The sequence below is a fragment of the Myodes glareolus genome, chromosome 6 (genome assembly GCF_982192425.1).
Source record: "Myodes glareolus chromosome 6, mMyoGla1.1, whole genome shotgun sequence".
In the NCBI taxonomy this organism is placed as follows: domain Eukaryota; kingdom Metazoa; phylum Chordata; class Mammalia; order Rodentia; family Cricetidae; genus Myodes; species Myodes glareolus.
Window position 1 is genome coordinate 87,052,995 of NC_142031.1, and position 26,838 is coordinate 87,079,832.

General features: G+C 40.7%; 1 protein-coding gene and 1 long non-coding RNA gene across 6 annotated transcripts in view; one reads left to right on the forward strand and one right to left on the reverse strand.

Annotated features, from left to right (window-relative positions):
• Eml4 (EMAP like 4) overlaps positions 1-22,163 on the reverse strand; it is a 123,207-nt gene extending 101,044 nt beyond the window's left edge. For 3 of the 5 annotated variants that reach the window (XM_085690977.2, XM_085690976.2, XM_085690975.2), the window contains exon 1: positions 21,904-22,162. In XM_085690977.2, the coding sequence (XP_085547103.2) occupies positions 21,904-21,928 (25 nt within the window). In that variant the 5' untranslated portion in view covers positions 21,929-22,162. Of the gene's footprint in view, positions 1-21,903 lie in introns of all 5 variants that reach the window. The other 2 variants (XM_085690974.2, XM_085690973.2) reach the window with 1 other exon arrangement.
• Positions 22,164-22,335: 172 nt separating this feature from the next.
• Positions 22,336-24,061, forward strand: LOC146894327 (uncharacterized). The gene is made up of 3 exons (XR_015002058.2): positions 22,336-22,521; positions 23,447-23,570; positions 23,909-24,061. It is a non-coding gene; the product is annotated as an uncharacterized LOC146894327 (long non-coding RNA).
• Positions 24,062-26,838: the final 2,777 nt, after the last annotated feature.

Sequence of the window (26,838 nt, forward strand, 5' to 3'; positions counted from 1 at the left end):
CTCAGGGCAATCCGGAGACCAAGATCAGAGTTTATATTTTAACAACATTGCGTACAAGCTCTTAAACCGGGGAGTGACCATAATCATGGCACCATGGTAAATGAGAAAAAAAAATAGTGGCCTAATGTGGGTTTAGTGAAAACAGAATGGGGTCAAATTCAGTGATTAGACATTACAACTCTGCCTAGAGTAGGCAGAACCTGAAAGCTCTATCAATGGTTTTCAGTTTACTGAACCAATACCTTTCATGGCTAAAACATAATCATACCCCTAAAAGTCTCACTCAAAAACAAAATCAAACCTAGTATCATTCTACAGATAAGACTATTAAACAACTCTTCTCAGCACAGTTACAGTCAAAAGTGCTTACATGCCAAGGTAGGTGTTAAAATCCGGAAAGAAAAAGAGCCAGAAGGTTGAAAAGGTGACCTCATCCTGGTCACACAACCCACTGTTTGTCTATCATCAGCACCACCCACAAACAGCTGTTTCAAGATCTCAGTAGCATCACAAGAATTCTTAGTAATTGGATAGGGGTTCTGAATCCAGATTCACCAACCATCTACAGTAATTAACCTGGAAATAGGAACTCATTATCAAAACAAAAGAGAAATATATGATCAACACATAGATGTTAAACACACAAAGGTAGTTTCAGCAAACAAGGGCCCAGACAGTAATGCTTTGCTAGCATCAGACGACAGCAAAGCTCCAGCACGGCTGTCGGTGTTGTCGCGCACCTTACCCACAGTTCCTGTGCTCCAGTGTAGCTGGGACTACAGAAATGTCGCTGACCCTAGCAACTATTGCACCTTAACTATCTGCTTTGCACATCCCAAGTGACTTTTCTGTAGAGCTCATCTGCCACTATCAGACTCTAACATCTACTCCAAGAAGAAACCATTTATAGTAGCATGACATCAGCATATATGTCACTGTCCTCCTAGCAGTGAATTTAATGAAATGGTTTGTTATCTAATTCTCTTTGCTATAAGCTTCATGAGAACAAGGATCAATTTTGTTCATTGATATAGCTAGTTCCAGTTTAAAAAAAAAGATTGGAATAAAGCATCTGCTTAATATTTATTAAATTATTAGATAATTGGGTAATTGTTGAATTGTTAAGACTTTTCACTCTAGGGCCATAGTATAGTTAATATTAATTACCAAAAAGCTATCAACTGATATTGCAAGGTAAGCATTCCTTACCCAAAATGCTTGGTACCAGAAGGGTTTCTGATCTGGTAGTTTTGGGGTTTGTTGTTGTTTTGCTTCCCAGATTTTGGAATATTTCATAGACTGTACTGAGCATCCATAATCTAGAAACCCAAAATGTTCCTCTATCTGCCAAGTCAGTGCATTGCTCAAAGTTTTGGTTTCGGAACATTTAAGATCTCTGGACTGTAGATACTTCATTTCAACAATAACCATCATTCACAAATGAAGGCGGACATGTGGACTTAGTTCCATGAAATCTATTGAACTGCTGCTGGTAAGGCTTTATGCCTGAATGTATGTTTTAGACTGAAATTAAGGTGCTTTGGGTCTTTTAGGAAATTTATTACAATATCAATAAAGTTCCTGAACTCAAACCTCTACCTGGACTCCTTATGAGCCCCTAGGGCTGGCCTCCTGCCTTAACCTCCTCAGTGCTAGAATGACAGGCATCGAAACACCACATTAAGCAAATACACCACACCAATAACAAGACTCATAATCAAAAACAAAAGAGAAAAGCAAGTATCACAGAAAATTATTACTAATACAGGTAACACAGAGAGGACAAAAGCCACAGAATTCAGTAACAACTTAGAATCCCACCAGATGGGCGCAGCTGATGACAGCCCCACTAGAGACTGAAAACTGCAACTAAAAGTGAGCTGCTCTGTCCTTTTCTCGGGTGTTTGCTTCAGAGTGGGGGCAGACATGAAAAGTAAACATTCCTCTGCACTCTATCTTGGGAAGACACTATGCCCTGACCTCTTTCTCCCTGCTAAAACAAAGGTCTGAATTTGAGGGAAATGCCTAATGAGAGAGGTCTAAGGTTCCCAAAGCTCTCTATACTTCACCAAAATGATCCCCACCATTCTGTTTTAAAAGCCTACATTATAAACCCATAAGGGCTTTGTTTATAGCTGGAAGACTGCTGAGCACATACCAAGCGTTCAATAAATATTTCCTGACTAAATATTGCCTGAATCCTCCACAGAATTATAAGCCTTATGGGAGCAGGGATTTCAAGTGACTCACTCACCAATCCCACTACACTCAGTGAGGCTGTGATCTACAGACAGTTAAGAAAAACCTTTCACTACAGAGCATATGTAGGATTGGAAATCACAATACTATGCAGCCTACGGAAGACTCAAAACTCCCTAACCTTACCCCGACTGCATTAATGAACCAAGGAAAAGAGTTTCAAAGAAACCAAGTTTCAGTATAATCATTACATCCCATTCACAGTCATGATTATATTTTAAAGTAAATCTCGACTTTGTAATAATCTATTCTAAACTTTGTTCCCTAGTATCTGATCTCAATCCACATATTATCTGAAGTGGGAAGCCATTCATTTTCTGCACACAAACACATTTTACCAATCATTAACTGAAAACTGAAAAAGTAAGATGAATGCCAAGAAGTATGAACAGCAGTCAAAAGATATGCCCCAACTAAAATGAAAACAGGATATTCTTCAAAGTGATTTTTTTTTTTTAAAGCAAACCTTCCACTCACTGATCAATAGAAGTCAGCTATGACACTTTTCTGGAACAAATGACTCAATGAAAAATACAGACAAATTTTGCCATTTGGTCTCAAGTATCACTTAGAAAACCAGTATAGTATAGCCACTTCAAAATCAGCATGCAAAAATAAATAGAGGAAAATATTTGAAAGCAATACTGAACAGTTCTTTTTTAAAACAGGAAGTCATCTTAACGTTAAGTCAGAAAAAAAGCACACTTTCCCAGAGGTTCTCAACCTGTGGGCTTTGATTCCTTCAAGGGGTCACCTATCACACGCCCCGCATACCAGATATTTGTATTACAATTCATAACAGTAGCAAAACTGCAATTATGAAGTCGTAATTAAACTTCAAAATGCTGTGACCCTTTAATACAGTTCCTCATGTTGTGCTGACCCCCAATCATAAAATTATCTCACTGTTACTTCATATCTGTATCTGAATCTGATATTTAGGATATCTGATATGCGACCCCTGTGAAGGAGCCACTAGGTCCTCCCCAGCAATGGGTCACTATCCACAAGTTAAGAACCACTACTCTAGAGAAATGTATTCTTAAAAAGTATATCACACAGAATAATATGACCTTTGATATACTAACAGCTCACTCCTAAAGATTTAACCGATAATCTTCAAAGAAAATACAGAGCCAGTGTGACAGCTCAGCAGGTAAAAATGCTTGCCTCGCAAGTCTCATGACCCGAGTTTAGCCTCTGGCCCCAGAGAGCAACTCCCGAAGCTGTCTAACCTCCAATCTGATCTCCACATATGCAACAAGGCATGTGTGTATTCACTCTCCCATACACACAAATTCTAACACATACAATAATAAACTTAAAGAAAAAGACTACAGTGTAAACCATCTATTAATTTTAACTATGTACATACAAATACACTTATCAACAAGTTAAGCTTATCAACTTAAAAGCTCATGCATTTTACTAAAAGACCTCACTCACTCAAAACTATTTTTGGGGTTTTTTTTTTGTTGTTGTTGGTTTTGGTTTTGGTTTTTCAAGACAGGGTCTCTCTGTGTAGTCCTGGCTGTCCTAGAACTTGCTTTGTAGATCAGACTGGCCTTGAATGCACAGAGATCTGCCTGCCTCTAACTCTCAAGTGCTAGGAGGAAAGGCATGCACCACCACACCCAGCTCAAAACTATTTGAAACAAATCTAAAATTGTTATTGATACTATTACAAATACAAGTGGTTGCTGGTGGAGGCTATTTGTTTTGGTCACCCAGACCAGAAATAATCATACAGAAACTATATTAATTACAACACTGCTTGGCCAATAGCTTAGGTTTTTTATGAACTAACTCTTATACCTTAAGTTACCAAATTTTATTATTTTATGTATCATCATGAGGCTCGTGGTTTACCAGTATGGTTCCAGCATCCGTCTGTCTCCTTCGGTAGCAACATGGCGTCTCTCTGACTCACATTCTTTTTTCCTTTATCTCTGTTTGGAATTCCCGCCTTGCTCTATTCTGTCCTGTCATAGGCCCAAGCAGTTTCTTTATTCATTAACCAATAAAAGCAACACATATACAGAAGGACTTCCCACACCAAGTGGTGTCTATTTTGTTGGACCTACAATTTAAAGTCATACACCATCAATTTTGGGGCCTCCTTTTTTGAGGTTCAAAACAATCTTTAGATACATCAAACAGGCTTTAAAACCTGTTTCCCAGCCTACAACAGATTTAAAATTAGAAATTCAAAAGGGGGGGCTAGTGAGATGGTTCAGTGAGTAAATTTGATCACCCAAGTTTAATCGCAGGTACTCACTGATGGAAGAAAGCAAATTGTACATATACATGCATGTACATGCATACACACAATACATGAATGCATATAAAAAATTTTAATTCTAAAAAGGAAAAGAAAATCAGAAATGCTGATCCAATAGCAACACAAAACACATGTCTAGAGTCAACTATACCATGTCTGTATTTAAAAGAGAACACAACTTGTTGGAGAAAGAGCTGGTTTCCGGAGTAGAGCAGGATGTATAAAAGACACGCTGGAAGCTGTATGCTGGGGGCTGTATTCGGTACTCCTCTGTGACTGTGATAAACACAGTGACCAGAGCATCTCACAGAAGAAAGAATGCAGTTCAGAGGGAGCCGAAGGTGTGTGCTAGGGGTGGGGACAAATAGTAGCAGAAGCAGGAAGCAGAGAGCTCACATCTCCAAATGCAAACACGAAGAAGAGAGCAGGAAATGTCATGAGGCTTTTAGCTCACAAAGCCCAACTCCAGGGATATACTTCCCCCTCAATCTTCCCAAACAATGCTACCAACTGGGAAACAAATGTTCAAATATTTGACCCTCTCAGGGAATATTCACATTTAAACCACTACAGGAACATTTGAAAACAAGGGTGCCTACTAGTCAGAATGTAAAAGACAGTTTGAGAAGAAAGAAAGAAAGAAAGAAAGAAAGAAAGAGAGAAAGAAAGAGAGAAAGAAAGGTGGTAGATTAAAATACAGCATATACATAAAAATCCATGAGCTTCATTTTAAAGGATATACAGAAAACAAAGAAACATGTTACATAGCACCAAAAGATTTATCATCAATGCCTGTGTTAAACTTTATAAAAGAAAAAACCACTTTTTAAACCAACTATTAAGGGAAAAATATATATACACTAAAGATACCTAGCAATAAAATGCAATGTATGGATCTTAAACATAAGTCACTGTGAAATGGCACTCAAGAGGTCACAGTCCGAAGTGGTGGTGCAGACCTATCGTCGAGGCATCCGGCATGCAGAGGAGTTCCTGGAGTCTGAGGCTACCCCGGACTACACAGCTTGTACCATACCAACCAGGAAAGGAACCTGTCTCAAAAACACAATACAAATTCAAAATACAAACTGACAGGCAATCACAGATACCTTCCTGTATATATCTAATATCAAGAAGTCCCACTGAATTTTAAGTCTGAAGACAGTATTTTTTTAAATATACATACTCAAATAAAAAGAGCAGAGCAGAACACTGGCATTAAGTGACAAACAGCAAGACCATGTGTAATAATTTAACCATCATAATAAATTTATTGTATGACATATACAAATAGCTCCTGAAGGAACCACTGTATTCCACAACAACCATGCATGACACTCCTAACAGCCACCCTGGTCATCAAGAGTAAGTTAAATTACTTTTGATGCATACAACTTAAGGTGACAAAATGTACAAACAATGAAACAAAATACACTGAACTTTCTATTTATATCTGTTAAGAAAAGATGGCCACAATAATCTTAAAGGGGGAAAATGGCTGATTCTTCTGCTTACATGTATTTTCTTTACTCATTCTCCCTCACATATTAGCTAACCACAGCTAGCTCAAAGATTAAGTATTCACTGTTTAAATATAGAATTGAGATAGTAAGAACTAGACGTCCGGAAAGCCTTCCCACCGACAGCAAATACTTTCAAGCTAATTTATATTCATGATCTAAAGCATCATGCAGTTAATAAAACACTCATCAAAACTGACTACTCAAAATGGTATGATTCGATTTTTACCTAAATCTTATTTACATTATATATACATACATGCATGTTGTGCAGACTGAACTATGCCCCACAAATGCTATGCTGAAGTCCTACTCCATAGTCCCTCAAAGTGTGACTGTATTTGGAGAGAAGATTCTTAAAGGTGAGACCTTATCCAACATATTGAAAGTCCTTAAAAGAAACAGTAATTTATAGACACATACATATAGAGATACCAGGGATATGCAAACATAATGAAAAGACCAATTGCACTAGCTGTCTGATACCAGAGAGGGAGGCCGCAAATGAAGAGCAAATGCTTTGATCTTGGTTGGACCTCTAACTTCTAGGACACTGAAAAAAACTAAATTCTGTTAAGCCATCCAGTGTGCAAAAGTTTATTATGGTAGCTCTAGCAGACTAAAATGCATATAAGCTGAACTGGGATAACAGAAAACGAAATGGTATTAGTTGGTAAGAAAGCTAGCTTTCAGTAAAGTTGGTTTATCATTTTTTATTAAAAAAAAGAAAACATATTTAGCATCTAGGGGAGATGGCTTAGTCAGTAAAGTGCCTGCCACACACACGAGGATCTGAGTAGGAGAGATGGCTTAGTCAGTAAAGTACCTGCCACACACACGAGGATCTGAGTTCAGATTCCTAGCACTTGTGTAAGAGTTAGACATTGATGGCGCACATCTGCAAAACCCACGCTGGTCACGGGGTGGGGAAAAGATTACATAAAGATCCCTGGAGCTCACTGGCCAACCTAGAGGAATCAATAAGCTACCAAATCAAAGAGCTCTAGGTTCAGTGAGAGACTCTACATCAAAGAATAAGGCAAGGGAGATGGTTAGGTGAATAAAGATGCTTGTAACCAAGCCTGAAAACCTGAGTTCAATACTTGAAACCCATATAGTGAAAAGACAGAATAACTTCCCTAAGCCGTCCTCTGACCTCCACATGTGTGCCATGGTGGGTGTAGGTAGGTAAGTAGATAAATGTGGAAAGATCAAAGTAAGGTGGAGTATAGAGGAAGACACTCAATGTTGGTGTCTAGCTGCCACGTGCATGTAACACACACACATTGTTGATAAGGGAGGTCCTGAGGTCCCCAAAATAATATTCTCAGCTGCCACTTCTGTTGGTTTCCCCCAGAACAGGATGGCAGCAGGACAGAAGGAGGATAAGCTGCCTGGGCTGGAAGCTCCCTTGATGCGGGCTAGCCTTTACAGTGCTAAAAGTGTGACGCAAGCTACTGGGTGTAGCATGCATTTTAATTGGTTTTAATAATAAAAATCAGAGTCAGCTATGGGGGGTTAAAGCTGAAGGATCAGAGAAGCAGTGCAGCCAGCCACTAGAGTTCTTACCTCTACAGACTCAGACCTGTCCTCAGACTGCCATGAGCTCCTGTCTCCTCCCGCTTTATAATCCATATCACTCCTGTCTCCATCTCCCTAGTGTTGGGATTAAAGGCATATGATCCCAAGTGCTAGGATCACCTTTGTGTGAGTTTAGACTGGATCAATTTCATGTAGCCCAGGGTGGCCTTGAACTAACAGATATCCGTTTGCCCCCAGTCCTGAAATTAAGGGTATGTGCCACCACTGCCTGACCTCTAATGCTTAGCTCTGCACTCTGATCTTCAAGCAAGCTTTATTTGTTAAAACACAAAATATCACATTTCCCTTTTTTGTCTAAAAAAAAAAGAAAGCAATAACTAATATAAGAAAAACTATATACAATAAGTACAATAGCTATATGCAATATATACAGGAAATAAGTTCATCAACAATGTCTAGAGCATTTGCATTTGACAAATTCAGAGAAAATTCTCCTTTATCTTTCTTGGAGAGTCCAAAGTGTTGTACCTAATTTACTTTCTATTCTAACTTGTATTACCAACTCAAAATTATCTTTTTATGTCACTCAACTTTATAAACTTTACATTTCTTTAGCAAATTTCTTTCCTGAGTCTGGTAAATAAGGAAAACTACAAATATCTCATCTTCAACTCCCTCAGAGACCCAAGAAGGAAATAATGCAAACCGAATAAGCAGGAAATGCAAGCGACTTTCAAAAAATTGTGAGAAATGACAGAGACAGCTGGCTACCCAAGGTTCCTCTGCAATGTTGGGGCATCCATCTTCAGCCTAAAGGTCTAGAATATTCAACAAACTTTTCTATACAGCAGGATTTTTTTTTTTTTGAGACAGGGTTTCTCCGCAGTTTTTGGTGCCTGTCCTGGAACTAGCTCTTGTAGACCAGGCTGGCCTCGAACTTACAGGGATCTGCCTGCCTCTGCCTCCCAAATGCTGGGATTAAAGGCGTGCGCCACCACCGCCCGGCCACAGCAGGATTTTTGAAGAACTGTTCCCACCTTATCTTAACAAGGTTTGGCAATCAATCTTTTATGTCCTGCTTGTCCAATTAGGATAAAATACTGTCAGAAGTAGAGGTAAGGGCACTGTCTTGCCCAGTGGCTTACTTTTGCCATGTGGAATTTCTTTGATGCCATTATTTTCTCTGAAGCACACAGGTGTTGCCAGGAGCAGACATGTCTCATTGTCATAAAAAGAACCTATGTTATTAATACGTCTTAAATGCCATATTCTGTAGATCCTTGAAGTGTTTGAAGACGATCTGTCTATCATATATATATATATATATATATATATATATATATATATATCTGTCTGACCTTGTAAACATATCTAATATAACTATAAGTTTGATTGTAATAGGTGACTATTAATCTGTATTTATTATCCTAAACAGTTGGTAATAATAACTCAAGAACTAGAAATTTGTATTACATTGTTAACTGAGCTGTATGAGTACAATACCTTGAACAAGATTAGAAATGTATGTACAGTATGTTTTAACAAAATTAATCTCAAATTTGTATCAATATACAAAATTTGTATACAATATACAAAAATCCAATCCAATGTAAAATATTTAAAACTAGTAGTTGCTTTTTAAAAGTAGATTCAATAATCTACCTTATTATATCTATATTCTCCCTGGGGAAGAATTGTCACCAACACACTTACTTATCTGTGGGCCTTATGTGCCTTAGTACCCCTGGCCAGGCTGGATGGGCCCACTGATGAACAGTGTCAAGTCTATTATGGGGGTAATTAACTGCTTTTTTACTGGATTTGACAATGCCTCACAAGAGGAAATTCATGTATATTTGGTCTCATGGCCCTAGGAGAAGCTACTGATACTGTTGGCCTAAATAACCATGCCCATCCAATTGCCTCCTAAATAACTATTATGCCCACAGATCAGTGCTGCTGTTCCCTGGACACACACTGCAGTGGTCAGCAGACTGAGAATAATGACTGCTGAATACTCAGCTATGAAAGAGACATCTGTATCACCTTCTCTAAGGCACGAGGAACACTGCAGGAGAAGGGGCAGGAAGAATCTCAGCAAGGAAAGAAGTGGGCAGTGATGCCGAATGCTGTTTCGCTCTTAAACTCACAGCAGCTGTGATGGCCTGCACCAACACCCTACCACAGAAAGCATGAGAAAGCACACCCTCCAATGAGGATTCATATGCAGTTCATGGTCAATGTGGAAGAGACACTTGCTTCAGTGGGGTAGCTACTGGTAAGGTATCCATGCTCCTGTAAACTTCACTGAAAATTCAACAAGTACGCCTCTCCCACAGGAGGAATAAAAAAAGATATGAAAACAGAAAGGAAGAGGAAAACAGAAGGATGGGAAACAGATTATAAGAAGTGGAATGAGTAGAGAAGATCCATGAATATAATCAAAACATATTAAGTACATATGTGTAAATGTCATAATGAAAACCATTATTATGTATAATTAACATAGGCTAGTGAAGAAAACATTTAAAAAAAACCCAGGTGGTATAGGAGTTCCTTCTGTTTATATGTTGCCTTCATTGGTTAATGAATAAAGAAACTGCCTTGGCCTTTTGATAGGGCAGAACTTAGGCAGATGAGGAAAACAAAACTGAACGCTGGGAGGAAGAAGGGCAGAGTCAGAGAGACCCCATGGATCTCTGCCTGAGACGGACACTGGTAAGAATCTTGCTGGTAAGCCACTGCCACGTGGCAATATACACAGATTAATAGAAATGGGTTAAATTAATGTAAGAGTTAGTCAATAAGAATCTAGAGCTAATGGGCCAAGCAGTTTCTATGTGGTTATTTAGGGGCTTAGCTAGTCGGGCGGCTAAGAACAAGTGGGCACTCTCTTTACAACACCCAGGAGTGGTGATGCATGCCTGTAAATTCCAGTACTTGGGAGGAACATGAATTCAAGACCAGTCTGAGTACATGAATTCCTGTCTCAAAACAAACTGTCAATCCTAAAGTCCCGAGAAAGCGTAAAAAAAGGTACCTAAAGAAGACAGGCAAGAGTGGCCCAGCACAGGGTGTCAAAATCAAAGTGAATGAAAAAGGCACCTGCCCTCTCACGCTGTAACTCAAATGAGATGAAGATGCCGTTCTATTCAAAGGGACTTAAACCAGAACTGGTGAGGAGTTAAGACAGGAGACTGCTTGAGCAAACTGAAGATCAAATCCCTCACAATTTGGAGAATTAGCTAGAAATGTTAAGAAAATTAAAATGAGCCCTATGCATTTAAAAAAAACAAACACAGATGTAATTTCATCTGTAGCTCCACATACACACTCCAGTTTTGACTACTCTTCAAGAATGATAGCCATGTGTACAGCCAGTACATAGTGATGGCTTCTAAATACTATTCTCTACAAAAGAGAAGGAAGTTTTCTTGTAAAGATGGCCAATTCCGGGGCTGGAGCAGAAAGAGTACAAGGTGAGCCTGTATCATGTCATTGTAAGAAAGCAAGAAAATAACAGGGAAAACAGAATCCAGCTTGCTTGACGACCCACTGGCCAAACTGGAGCCAATGTGAACCTCAAAATGAACAGCAATGGTTGGGCGGAGGTGGTGCACACCTTTAATCCCAGGAGAGGGAGAGGCAGGAGGATCTCTGAGTTCAAGGCCAGCTTAAGCTACAAGAGCTAGTTCCAGGACAGACTCCAGAGCTACAAAGAAACCCTGTTTCAAAAAACCAAAACAAACAACAGCAATGGATTATAACCGCTTCAATAAAAAAAATAGGGCATTCTAGTACACACGGATAGAAACAAACCAATACCATCAAGGGCTGAAAAGAAGAACTTTTATACCTTCAAGGCTCGCTTACAAAATACTTCCTACAAACTAAAGAGAAAAGTAATTTTATAGTGAAAGACCTTAATCAAATAACCAATAGGAGATGTCATCTGTTAAGAAGCAATGACAAAAACACAGGTTCATTTTGTGGTATTTCTTCCTAAAATATGTAACGTGAATCTAATGGGGGGATATCAAGGTTAGGACAGTCTACAAATAACATTCTGGAGTGTAAAGTTTATGATTCATGAAAATATTAAGGCATTTGAAGGAAGCTAAAGAGACACTGCAGCTATAACTCCACACTAGACCACCAATTCTCCAATATTGATGGCTGTACTATGGCTAAACCAAGTAATAGCCTTGCTTACAGGAAATCAATATGTCAGGAGGGCAGTGGGCATCAGCTCAGAAACTTGGTTCTCAAACTGCCCAAAGTGCAGTAAAGACAGCAGGCCCCCTCATCGCCTCCTGGCTAGGTAAACCTGCACACAACTGTCTAGCGTCCAAGACACGCAATAAAGGAGATGTGACAAGCTGGAATAAGGGAAGTACCAAGAACACTTTGCCTGATACATCACTTACTGAAAGTGTAAACTATCTGAAATGCATAAAGTGGCAAATCAATCTATTCTTCCGCTAAAACAAACAAACAAAAAACAAAGACTGTTAAGTAAAATGTACTGGATTTTAGAAATATACATATTTATTTTATGTGTATGGGTATTTTATGTCTGTGTATCACATGCACGCCGGTGCTTGCAGTGGTCAGAGACCCTGGAACTGGAGTTACAGACTACTGTGAACTGCCATATATAAGAACTGGGAATCGAACCCAGGTTCTCTGCAAGAGTAGCAAGTACTCTTAATGGCTGAGCAGTCTCTCCAACTCTCAACTTCTCAATTTCTGAAATACCCAAAGTGCTGAGCAAAACATAAAGTGTTCATGTGCTAAGTCTGAACCACAGCAGCCTTTAGCCCAGAGGCATGCTTCTCAAAGCGAGGCCTCGGGATACAGAGAACCCACTGGACATACGCATGTAGCCTTCTCACAGGCACAGTTTGAGCTCAAGGGTTTGTCCTGGAATTTTCCGAGACAGTGAGTTCCATATTTTTTAAATGCTATATATTATAGAATATAGTGCAAAGTTCACACAATTTTTTAAAACTCTGATTTAGAAAATGCCAAGGTAGCTGGGCAGTGGTGGCACAGGCCTTTAACCCAGCACTCAGGAAGTAGAGGCAAGTGGATCTCTGTGAGTCTGAGGCCAGCCAGGTCTACAAGAGTGAATTCCAGGATAGCCAAAGAGACGCAGAGAAACCCTGTCTCGAAAAGCCAAAAAGAAAAAAGAAAAAGCCAAGGTTACAGAAAAGCTACAAGAATAGAAGCAAAAAAACAAACAAACAAAAAAAAAAAAACGCACACAGCTATTACCAAATTCACTCATTGTTAACATTGTCTGTTTATTCATTTGCTGTTTACATATGTATATATATTTACCTATAAAACAGACATTTTTAAGTTATACACAGTAGGTGTGGTAGTGCATACCTGCTCCCAGCACTTGGAGGCTGAGACAGGACCATGGCATGTGGGCAATACAATACAATGAGTTCCAGCTCAGGCTGAGATACATAGTGAGACCCTGCCACAAACAAAAGTAAGTTACAGACATCGTGGTCCTTTTTCCCTATCAATTACACTGTGTATTTCTTAAGAATAAAACCATCTCCATGCATAATTTCAGGATATTTATAAATATCAGTAAGTTAAACACTGATACATTTTTATCTCTTCTACCACATAAACTCTAAAGTTATCAAGTGAATATTCTTTATTGTATTTTTCTCTCTAAAACATAGTCCAGTGTTTCTTTGTTCTCCTTTAATCTGGACTACTTCAAAAGACTATCTTTATAAAGAGTGGTGTGTGTGTGTGTGTACTGTGAAAGATTATATTAAGGCTATTCATTCACAGTGAAGGCAAAAAAGTCACTGGCCGTATTTGTTTTCATTATACACTCATGGTGTGATCTGGCTTTGTTAATGTACAATTACCATTTCTAATAAGCACACAATAAGGAGAAATTTAAATCCATCCTTCTAGGTTTGTCAGTTATTGATTCCCATCTGAACCAATTCTTGTTATGGTCTCAAAATAATCATATCATAGGAATAAACATAAATTTAAATTAGACAGGTTTCAACTTTTGAGTATAGGCCCATATTTTTTTAGGTGTTAAGTACAAAGTTACCGCTTTAGGAACACTATACTCAATGGTTTGAATAGACAAGACTAAAGCAACCAGGAACAGACTCCAGGATAAAGAAAAATCAATCTGAGTTGAACATCAAGAGTGGATAGAGTATATTTAGAATCATTTAATTACTAAGTCAAGACAGAAAATTCCACTTAAAAAGCTAAAATAAGAGCTGAAGAAAGGCTCAAAGGTTGAAAACATATACTACTCTTGCAGAGGCCCCTAGTTTGGTTCTGAGCATCCACATAAGGAGGCTCACAAGTGCCTGTATCTCCAGCTCCAGATCTGATGCTGTCTTCTGGCCTCTCAGGCCCCTGCACTCACATACATATATTGCCAACTCCACCTGACACATACACATAACTAAAAATTTAATACACATTTTTTAAAAGCTAAGATAGATGGTAAATCTAAATTCTCTTACAAATCAAAGAATCACTTGACAAAGTAAATATATCCTATCAATTTATAAAACTATATCATAAGGTACCAGGTTTGTCTCCCTTCTCTACATTACATTCAGATCCTTAAGTTTTCCAGAGCTCACCCACTTTCATATGTCAGCATTCCTATCTCCTCTCTCAGATAGAGGTTAGCCACAAGAATGTCTACCTCTTCAAAGCATGGCCCACAGAAACTTTATACTGCAGTCTAAGTCAAACACACACAATTAAAATTTAAAGTTTTGGGCATTATCATGTGGAACACTGGCATTTTATAATCTTTCTTCCTGCCTTTGTCTGTTTGAAATGTTGGTCTTGACTTAAAAAACTGATTTCAGAATCAATTAATAGGTTATGCAAATGATTTGCAAATTCAAAGCATTATCCCAAAACTTGGGCCATAATTTTTATTAGATTTAATCAAACTTAATAAAAATCCAAGTATGGTATGAATCCAGGAAGTGTATGAATTATGGTAGTAGAAAAGGAAACTAAGAAATAAGAAAAGGTAATAAGCACTAGGCACTGTAGCACACGTCTTTAATCCCAGCACTTGGGAAGGAGAGGCAGGCAGATCTGAGTTCGAGGAGATCCTGGTCTACAGAGCAAGCTCCAGGACAGTCAGGGATACACAGGGGAAACTCTATCTTGAAAAGCCAAATGAAATAGAATAAAACGGCAGTTTTATTGAGTTAAACACTTGAAATTCAAACTTTGCCTTTGGTTGATGAGTACTTAGATAAGGAGAACACTGTATTTGCATTTTACATTGAATAGCAATCAAGCCTCTGCAGCGGTTTTTGAAATCATAGGCAAGGATGCTAAGTCACTGGCCATTTTACAAAGGCTACGCTGAAGTTATAGATTATATAAATGTGTGTGAATTTTTACATGAAGTATTTTATCCTCCAGTCTTGAAATCATAGGACATTGTTTGATTCCTTGTCACTTTTCCCCTGCCATATTAAAAATGTTTAAGACTTGCAGTTCCTTTCCCTAATATCTTTTCCCTTTCCTTTCTTCTTCCTTTCTTTTCTTTTTTTTTGACAGTGTTTCATATAGCCCAGGCTAGTCTCAACTCAAACTTGCTATAACTGATGTACCTGCTTCCACCTCCTAGACGCTGGGATTATAGGTGTATGCCATTACATCCAGCCTCTTTGTTTCCATCAGTTATTTCTTCATAGTACTGGGGGATTGGACCTAGTGTCTCAAGCATAGTAGAGCGCTTTAACAGAATGATTCTACAAAAACTGATTAAGAGACTTCAACAGTCAAATCATTTTGAAAAGGTGATTTAGAAGAGAAAGATTCCAAATTTATTTTATATTTGATATATCTCTGAGATTTGAGGAGTCACTAATGGAGCAGGCATGGTGACACATGCCCATAATGCCCACACTAGGAAGGCTGAGGAGAGAACCTCAGTTTAGGGACCTGCAGTTCTAGGTTACACAGCAAGACCCTGTCTCAAAAGCAGACACTAGTGAAAGAATACTGAACATTATCACATAAAGTGAGTTCAGAGTTTTTGTTGGTTTGTTTTGTTGTGGTTATTTTTTGTTTCTTAAATGGTTATGTGCCAACAGGAGAATATGAGAATAAAACAGATGATTTTCAGTATTAAGATTCTGGACATAGGAGAAGACCTACAAATACCTTGGCCTGTTAACATCAGTTGCATACAGACAGAATATATGAAATACAATCTATCATTCTATTTTTGTCACTGTTTTACTGTTTAAAATGGACACAAATTCTTCGAGTTAATCCTTTCTCAAAAGAAAAAAAAGAGTACGCACTCATACAGTTTTTAAAAAGAAACTTTATATAAAAGCTGTTCTTAAGATCACATATAAAATTCAAGAAAAGATTCTTTGTAAACTACAAAGCACTATGTAAACTTAAGGTGTTATGCTAATCTAAGGCAACCAGAACTATAGAACAAAAGGTAACACACAGACAGAAATCCACAACATGCATGCAATTTTCCACACTGACACAGTAACTGCTGGGCTATTTCCTTGAACTTTTAAAAGGTCTTATGATCCATCTATTTAAATATCAAAAAGCTTTCAAATCTCCTGTGAACAAATAGTGACGTTTTACATAATACAGAAATGAGCTCTCATATACAAAACAGTTTTTCTGTAACTAATTTAGATTTAAACATGAGACAGACAACAACTTCGTCACATAAATCCCTGGAATTCGGACTGCCAAACACATTCTTTCATGATTTTAAAAAGCCAGACTTTATAGATATCTAGCAATCTCCAGATGTTCGCTCTCAGAAATCACTTGTTTCGAGACACAGCACAGCATTTTAAATGGTGCTTCCCTCCTTTGTTTCTATTTCTGGTATTTTACTTACACTTAGTAGAAAACATCTCTAGATGCCTACTTAAAATCGGCAGTAAGCTCCTGACGGACAAAAACATGTCTTTTTTGTGTCCTTTCTTTAAGGATTAAAAAGTATATGCCAGGCAGTGATGGTGCATGCCTTTAATCTCAGCATTTGGAAGGCAGAGGCAAGGAGGATCTCTGTGAGTTCAAAGCCAGCCTGGTCTACAGAGCGAATTCTAGGACAGGCACCAAAGCTACACAGAGAAACCCTGTCTTGAAAAACAAACAAACAAAAGCATAGAGCTGGCCATGCAGTAGTGACGCAAGCCCTTTAATCCCAGCACTCAGAAGGCAGAGGCAGGAGGATCTCTGTGAGTTTGAGGCCAGCCTGGTCTACAGAGCAAGTTCCAGGACAGGTTCCAAAGCTACAAAGAAACCCTGTCCTGAAAAACCAAAAACAAAACAAAACAAAAAAACATGGTCTACCTATAGCATTCATCCACACATTCAGCAATATTCTAACTAACTCATGCTGTAGATATTGTAACTACATTTAAGAGTTAGTATTCACATCATGTTATATATAACTACCTTCTTTTTGCATGTGTTAGTGTATGAGGCATATGCACGTTCAAGTATACATGTGTACAAGTGTGTGTAGATGCATATGGTTGCCTGATACTGTCTGGCATCAGGAATCTTTTTGTTGTTTTTTTGAGATAGGGTTTTTCTGTGTTGCCCTGGCTGTTCTGGAACTCAGACTGTAGACCAGGCTGGCCTTGAAACTGCCTCTGCTTCCCGAGTGTTGGGACTAAAGTGTGTGCCACCACCGCCCAGATGCATCAGGAATCTTCCTCAGTCACTTGACACCTTATCCATGGGTCTCTCCACTAAAACCAGAAGTCAATGGTATGGATGGTGGAATTATAAATTCACTGAGCCAGCCATCCAGCATTCAGATGGGTGCTGAGAATCTGAACTCACGTCCAGCAAGCACTTTATCTACTGAACCGCCTCCCCGGTCACCAATTAAGGCTATCTTTGCTTTTCAAGACAACCAATAAGAAATTAAAAGTTATTTAGGAAAAGAATCTCAAATGATTACATAAAAAAATGGCTTACTGAATATTGAAAGGATGTTTGAAGCTAGCTTAATATTTGAAAATCAGCCAAGCATTGTGGCATGTGCCAGTAATCGTAGCTACTGGAGAAGCTGGGGCAAAAGGGTGGCGTGAGCCCAAGAGTTCAAGGCCAGCCAAGACAACATAGCATGCCTTGCTTCACAAATAAATTAAAAAGTTAACAAAGAGCATGCTGTAGTGGAGCACTCCCATAGCCCCAGATTCTGAAGGAAGAGACAGGGATCAACCATTCAAGGCCAGTCTCAGCTATGAAGTAAATTCAAGGCCAATCAGGACTATGCAAGAACCTGCTCAAAAATACAAAAGTGAAATACTGTACTGTTCTTTTAAAAAAGCAAGATTTGAGCTGAGGATGTAGCTCAGTCGGTAGAGTGCTTGCCTACCATTTACAAAGCCGTGGGCGCCCTTATTACTCCATAAACCAAAGAGCACCCGATAAACTAAATGTAGTGACACATGCTCAGTAGGCAGGCACAGGAGGATCAATGCCACAGCGACTTTGAGGCCAGCAATTCTCACACATAACCTTCTTGTACTACAATTTGAATTTTATATGGCAAACTGGCATGGTTAAGTTTATACTTTCTTTAAAATGCAAACACTCACCTATAGGCGAATCCCAAGATAAACATTAAAATTAAATTAAAACTTTTATTACGAAAAACTAATATCCCAGTGTGTGTAATCTAGCTGATGCTAACACCAGAACAACCATCAGTTCAAGCCAGCCTGGGCTAAGTAGTTAAGACCCAAAAACCAAAACAAAAACTGACTTAAAAACTTAAATAGAGCCAGGCAGCAGGGGAGCACGTTTTTAATCCCAGCCCTCAGGAGGCAGAGGCAAGCGAATGTCTGTGAGTTTGTGACCAGCCTGGTCTACAAGAGCTAGTTCTAGGATAGGCTCCAAAGCTACAGAGAATCCCTGTCTTGAAAAACCACACACACACACACACACACACACACACACACACACACCAAACAAAACAAAAAAAACCCAAAAACTTAAATAAAGGCTGGCTGCTCCTCCAGAGGTCCTGAGTCCAATTCCCAGCAACCACATGGTGGCTCACAACCATCTGCAGTGGGATCTGATGCCTTCTTCTGGTATAAAGTTTGTACGTGCAGGATAAGAGCACTCATATACATAAAGTAAGTCTTAAAATTTAAAAACTTATATAAGAAAAACATGCTAAAAGGCTGAGAATGAGATGTATCCAATCCCTGCCTCATGAAAATCAGTAAGAAAAGTGGGATTTACTGATAGTTTCCTATTTTTGCAAACACACCTGAGGTTTAAGATACATACTGTGAGACACTGTATGTATACCCTTATGTGGAGGCAACACACCAAAATAACATGGGCTAACTTTAAAAAATAAAACAAAACAAACAAACAAAAACCGTTTCCCAAGTGCTGCCTTTTCCAGTGATCCTAATGTACGTACTGAAAGATACTGTACTCAGGAGAAATTCCAAGCACCTGCCAGCCAAACTACCTGAAATTCATTAGCAGCAGAGTAAACAGATCCTCCAGTTGCTTTTACACAAAACTAGGGTAATACAAGAAATGCATAACTTGAACGTGGCATCAAAATGGCCAGTCATCTAACATTCCTACCTCTGGTGCCCAAAAGCACCACACAGGTGTCTAGAAAAAGCATGCACTGTAGTGAGTTCCTACCCAAACATTCCTTCCAAGGCACGGCTTCAACTTAAAATCTTTCCAATTTACAAGATGATCTGCTATCAGATTCCCTTCAATAATCAGCTTTTAAAGAACCATTCTGCTGATAAAACACTGAATTTTTATGCTTATAAAAATGTGGTCTTCTCACAATTTTTCAAGACCCCATCTAGACACAGGCATCCACCTCCTTGAGAAAAAAAAAATGCTTTCAGTGTCTGTTACCCCGGAAGAATTTCACATGTTTTGAATTCTTCAGCTGAAAAAGAAGTTTTTAAACATAACTTACTTTTATATTAATGGCTCTCTTGATGATAAAATAAAGATCAATGTAACTCTAAGCTCCAGGCTAATGAACTGCATGCGGGGAACAGAAACAAGAAATCTGGCAAGAGCTGAGCAAAGCTCTGCTTAAAGGGTACTAGTAAAATATACCAGCTCCCCTCCTCCACTCCCAACCCTTTACGGTTTCAATTAAGATGGGGCCTAGTCTGACTCTTAAAAGGGGACAGAAAGAGAAAGCATAGCTCCCGCTAAGAAGTTTCTTCTTCCGGGGCAACTCTAGAATACAGACAAGAACTATTTCCTTCCTTCAGTTGACACAGGCATGTCTCCCCCGACACCCCACCTGGACAACACCAAATCTAAAGATAAGGAAAGTCTCATCAATTGTACCACCCAAAAGATGGCATCAAATCAATCAGAATAATTTTTTTAATCCAACACTGGGATCACAAAAGATGGCATGAAATGAATTTTTTTTAAAGCCCAACACTGCATATTATTAATATGCCATAAAAACAGGATTTGTTTTCCCTATTGTAACTCTCCTTTCTGCTGCCTCTCCTAGATTAGTTACAGGATGAAGATGTTTAACAAAGCATATATTTTCAAAATTAACTTAAGTGCTCCAGTTGCTGAAAAGACTTTCAAAAAACGCAGGCTTCCAGGATTCCTCAGAACCAACAAGAAAGCATAAATGGGTAAAGACTCCATTACATACAGAGATTATCACAGCCCCCCAAAGATACTCATTCGTTTTGGCCAAGGGCATAATTGGCGCGTTAGTGGACATGCAGACCAGTGTTCCAGCCAATATGAACTGGGGAATGAACCCAGGCACGAAACTAAAAAAGAACCAGTGAAAAGTTAATGCCCCTCTAAAAGGAGCCCAAGAATGAAATAACTTCACTATGTAAGGAATTATAAGACATCAAAGGTTAGATAATGGACAACAGGTGTCTTTGGAGAGAAAGGAACAACAATGAGTTCCTCCTATTTTCAGATTTCCATTCTCAAAGCAGTGTAATAACAATGATTTTTTTTTCTCAAGAAACAAGACCAAAATTGTGACTCTATTTAACAACTGCAAGAACCTGATGCGCTTCTACTTGCTTTTTATTCTACTTTTATAATCCATTAATCCCAACCTTGTGTGGGCAGATTAAAATAGGGCTTAGAGCCAGATGGTTTACTGATCCATGAACATTAACTAACTAGAGATTTATTATCAAGAAATGGAAAAGAAAAGCATCTGAATACAGGCTACCACCACATAAAATTTTTAAAATAAAATCAAATCCAGCAGCGGGTATCACATAACTGCAGTATCTGCCAGAGCGGAATCGTTTCTCTCACCATAACACTTAAGAGTTCAATCTTTACAGTAACTGGATTCCAGTGGCCTCAAAGAATCGGAATTCCAGACACAGGTACGGGCTACCCTGGAGATCTGTTCCTCAGACCAGTCACAAAATTTACCACCTGTATTCTGGCTAAAGGAACACTAAGAAGACACTTCAGCCTACCGAATAATCTATTCTCTTTCTCTCCATTCCACAAAGACAGCATATTCCAAAAATGGAGAATCCTTTCTTTCCCGATCGAGGCCCCCTTTCTTATGGATTCATTGGGCAGGATTACTTCTCTCCAGCATGCAATGGAGAACACATACTTCTGCTTTCACTCTTAAAGAGGGTACCCCAACACAGATGCACCTCTTCCTTTCCTGTATTGAGTAAATGAGGTGCTCTCTCCCCACCACTACAGAATGTTCAGAGAAGTGGAGGGAAGCTATCAGTTACCAAGGTCTATTTAATAAATCTCCAAATATAAAGACTGACGAGGGGTGCCTCCAATTCAGAAGTGGGATTGGGGGGGGGTCCCTATTCTCTGCGGAACGGCTGCCCCAGTCCTCCTAGAACTCCCTAAGTGGAAAGATATACCCTTGTATTTGATGAAGGGGTGCTCCGACTTTAATCGGGGTTGGAACACGGTGCTAAGTGTGCCGGGAGGGACGTAGCAGTTGCTGGGGGTCGCCTAAGGCAAGAAGGGCCCCCGCACTGAAGGGGGCTCTGGGAAGAAAGGAGGGTCTGGAGGCGAGGGCTGCATGGGGGAGGGGCCGCCCGTCCCGGAGGCGGCGGCGGGGCTGCAGCGGCGGCGGGGCTGCAGCCTCGCCGGGACCATGTGCGGGAAGCGGCGGCCACCCGGAGGGGCAGCCGGGGAGCAGGGCCCGCGGCGCGCGCGCAGGAAGCCGGGGTCCCGGGTTACGCACGAGGGGCGCGAGCCCGCTGCCAGACTCACCGAGGCTGCCGGCGAAACCGTCCATCTTGCGGGGAACGCGCCGGGCTCGGGGCTCAGCGGGGCGGGCGCTTCATTCAGCGCGCTGACCGAGTGGCGGCCGCAGAGCCTGACGCGCTCGTCCTCAGCGTCGCCAGACGCGGCTCCTGACTCCCGCCTCCGCCGTCCGCCCGTCAGTCCGTCAGCCCGGGGGGTTGCTCGGTCAATCAGGTTGAGAGCCGCACAGCCCGCCGCCTTCCCGGCCTCTCTCCTCTCTCTCCCAAGCCGCAGCACTGAGCGCCGCGCCCCGCCCCCGCGCCCGCGCGCAGCCACAGCCCCGCCCCCGCGCACGCCGTCACGCTTCCGATCCCGCCCCCACGTGACGGATAGGGGCGGGGCTTCTCGCGGCACGCCCCTTTCTTTGCCGGGCCTCTGCAGCGGACGAGGTTCCTGAAGCTGAGAGGCTAGTGGCTGCGGTTGCGGTCTGGTCCGGGTTCGCGGCCCGGGTCCCTCCAACCCGAAGCTGGGGTTGAATGAGTGGGGCTCAAGGGCATCCTGCTGCTTGGGAAAATCAAGTGCATGGTGGGATTCTCTCCTTTCTGGGGACCCCGTCAATTCCAGATCTGGAGTTCTCTCTTGAAGGTAGATAATGCCCCAAGGACGATAAAGAGACGAACAAGTGAAAGAAGGGATTTCCCCCTTCCTGGGGTTCCCCTCTCCTTTAGTCAGGTGAGGAATAAGAAATAGAAACAAGACTTCTTGGCCAGCTTGGGTCCAGCACTGCCACAGCCGTAGGTTCCAGGACACAGAACAAGTAAGCAATGTCAGTGTTGGATGAAGAATTCATCTTAGTGGCTCTCAACCTTCCTAATGCTGCAACCCTTTAGTACAGTTCCTCCATAAAATTATTTTCGCTGCTACTTCATAACTAATTTTGCAACTGTTAGGAATCATAATGTAAATATCTGATAGGCAGGATATACCAGGTTGGGGGTGGGGGACATAGCCTGCCCAAAGTTATGGAGCCTGGGGGAAGTAGGTCTAAAAGGCCAGCTTCCTTCCTCTCCTTTTGTTCCTTCCATCGGAATACAAAGCCATGGTTGTATAGCAAGTCATAGAATAGCCTATCAGGAAATTATAGCACAGATTTTTTTTTAAAAAAACCAAACCTAAGTTCAGTCCCAAATCCATGCAGTCACCTAACTTATTTAGGCCTCGCTTTATTCATTTGCAAATTCAAGGGCTATATGTGTTCCCCTCGTGTTCAGTTCTCAGCCTGTCCCCTTCCTTATATAGACATTTGGATAGCTTAGGTCCCCTCTAGGTTGAAGATGAGAGTGACAAAGAACTGTGAGGTGTTCCGAGACTAACTTGGATATACCTTTTAAAATAGCTAAGCTGGGAAAAAGTGTTTGTTGATAGAATTGCAGGTTACAGGTTACAGACCGAAGCAAGAATTGAAGAAACAGGCAGCAACTGTCACGGTAAAATGACTGGGAGAGTTAAATGGAGGAAAAGACTGTTAAGCATCCTTGAAGTTTACTTCTCCCCTTTGATGCTCTTTCAGAAACCTTCTTTAAGGGCCCGAGGGCACAATCCAGAGACAGTTTGCACTTAAAATGTGTGAGGCACTGGGTTTGATCTCCAGCTCTGGAAAAACAAAACAAACAAAATCTTCCTCAAAAACCTAAGTAAGTAGCACAGCCAAACTAGGAAGTCGGGGCTGTAATTAGGACCTAGCAAGGCTGAGAGTTGGCACACCCTGTAAAGTGCTTTTTGTGCAAGGATGGGAGCCTGAGTGCAAGCCCGGAACCCACAGTTTTAAAAAGGGTGTGTGATAGAGGGACTCACCATCCTGGTGCTGGGAAGATGCAGACAATGGAGCCCTGGGGCTTGCACAGAGAGCTCCAGACCAACAGAACAGAGCCTGAGATTGACCTCCGACACACATGCACAAGCATACACAAATACAAATATGGCATTATTAAAAGTAAATCTTTTGTTTGTTTGTTTTTGTCTTTCGATACAGAGTTTCTTTGTGCAACAGTCCTGGCTTTCCTGGAACTCGCTTTGTAGACCTGGCCTCGAACTCAGAGATCCACTTGTCTCTGCCTCCCGAGTGCTGAGATTAAAGGCATGCACCACCACCACCCGGCTAAAAATAAATCTAATTAAAAAGAGAGGAAGGCAATTCTGGTTTTCTTCTAGCATGGTAGACCAATTTTTACGCTATTGATAGTTGAAATAAAGCATGACTTCACACTTATAGTAAGGCTATATATGGCATTGCTAGAGGTATTCTGATTAATTTTGTTTCCTACAGTTCACATTGTAGTGCATTGTATTATGCATTTAAAAGTCTACAGTGCTGCATAACTGAGTATGTTCCTGACTGAAGACAATGTCTGTTTTGGCTTGACATCAATGGAAACCAAATTCTCCGCTTACAAGGTACTCACCTAACGACTGCAAGGATCTTCCCTTCGATCAGCTTCTGCTTCTTTGTGTTGCAATCCTTGTTCTCCCACACTCCTCACATTCTGCTGCCAGCCCTGTGTACATGTCATGTTATAACCTCTAGCCCTGAAACTCTGTGACAGGATGCCAGGTGAGTCAGTGCAGTGGGCCATGGGAGCACTCCCAGAATCCATTGCTAAACAGAAGTAGCCAGCAGTGATTCAATGCAAATGACTATGGGTCTGTGTGGAATTTATCACTAAGCTTAAAGTTAGATGTATTCCCGACTCAACTTTCCAAAACCGGATGCCCCCCATATCCAGTTATTCCAATACTACCTGCTTGGGTGGAATATGTGACAGAGGGAAGACTGTAATGGAAAGATACACCTGCTTACAAACTCACCTTGCAGGGCAGGGCACCTTCATTTGCAATCTCTACGCCCTGGAGGTTGAGTCGAGGAAAATCAGAAGTTCAAGGTCATCTTCAGCTACTAGCACATTGGCAACCAACCTGGATTAAATAGATCCTGTAACTGTGTCTCCAAAAGCAAAACAAACAAACAGGAAAATTGGGGACAGGCAGTAAAGAAATTTGAAGCTCAAACACTGTTAATTTCATGATAAATCTGGCTGTGTTAGTTATTTTTGCCAAAATAATCCAGATTATTCTAACTAGTGAGACCAACCAAAGGTGTTTTATTGTTGTTTTTAAAAACTGAGACAGGAAAAATTAAATAAACATTCATAATTAGGACAAATAAGGGCTGAGGAGATGGCTCAATTGGTAGGGTAAAATGTTTGCCTGTAAGCCTGAGGACTTGAGTTCAGGTCTCCAGAATCCATCGAAAAAGCTAGCACTTCAGCTGAGCAGTGGTGCACGCCTTCAGTCCCAGCTCTTAGAAGAGGCAGGTGAATCTCTGAGTTCGAGGCCAGCCTGATCTTCAAAATGAATTCGAGAACAGCCAGGGCTGTACAAAGAAACCCTGTCTTGAACAAAAAGAAAAGAAAAGCTAACGTGAGTATGAGTCTATAACCCAGTACTGGAGGAGCAGAGACAGGCAAATCCCAGGGGTTTCACTGGGCCAATCAGTCAGGTTAGCCAAAATACTAAACTAAACATTCTAAACTCATTGAGAGACGCTGTCTCATAAAGTGGAAGGAGACAGGAGGCAATCGATATGGATCTCTGTCCTTCATATATACACATAGATAAACACATACACACACACACACACACACAGGACAAATAGACTACCTTAGGTACAATCATCTTCCCACAGGAATTCTGCAATCTTTCTGGGGTGGATATGTTTTATTTCCTTCTTAATAAGAATCATATGAAATTGAATTTACCAGAATTCCCAACAGCGTGAAGGAGAGGAAGAGTCTTTTCTTCGACTAGTCCTCTGTTTCTCAAGAAATCCCTTTGTCCAGTGAACTCCGTGGTCCCTGGTGTCATTGCCCTACAAGGTTCTTTCTTGTTCTTTATCACATTTTATCCCCAGTCCATTGTCTAGGGCTCAGTCACATGGCCATAGAGTAGGAAATGCCTTCCTGTATATTCAAAAGGAATTGTCAGCCTTTCTTCTCATTCATGGCTTTCATTAGAGTTGTGTCTTTCTCTAATTCATTCATTTAGTTCATTTTACTCAGATTATTATTTAGTACATGTTTCATCCACTAGGCTATATACTGCGAAGGTAGCTTCTAGAACACGCAAGAAGTGCTTGAAAAAGCAGACTACCAGGTCTGCGGGCGCATACCTTTGATCCCAGCACCCAGAGACAGAGTCAGGCCTTGAACTCTGTGAGTTCCAGAACAGCCTGATAGTTCAGGACAGCCAGGGCTACACAAAGAAATCCTGTCTTAAAAAAAGGAAGGAAGGGGGAAAGAAAGAAAGGTAAACAAACAGATTTGGAGATTTGGGTTGAGATGGAAATGTAGCTCAGTTCAAGCACTTGCACACAGCCCTGGAGTCCATCCCCAGAACCACAAGAACAATTGTAGTGATGCAGGACTTTAATCCTGTAATTGCCAGTAGGAAGAGGCAGAAAGATCAAGAGTTCAGTCAGTATCACCATCGTAGCTATTTATCGCTCTGTAGCTAATCTGAGGCCATACTGACCTATGTGATACACTGTCTTTAAAGCCAGCCAGACAAACAACAGCAACATATGCGTACAGACTCCATAAGCATAGTATTATACTGCCCAGATTCTGATCTCAGTTCCAGTCAAGCTAAGTAACATTAGACAATCATCAACCCCCTGTACCGCAGGATTTCATAGGTGTGATAGCCGCATTTCTGTGGCCCTAGGGTGCAGAAAACTGAGTACGATGACCCAGGTAAAGCTTCCAGAACACTGTTCCGGGAGCGCTAGGAGCTGTTGTAATACCACAAGCAGTTACACTTGTCCTGTTTTGCCCACCTGTTCATATTCCAGTATGTTCAGTAGCTGTGCGGCAAATATATACTAAGTAATGAGTAAACATGGGAGAC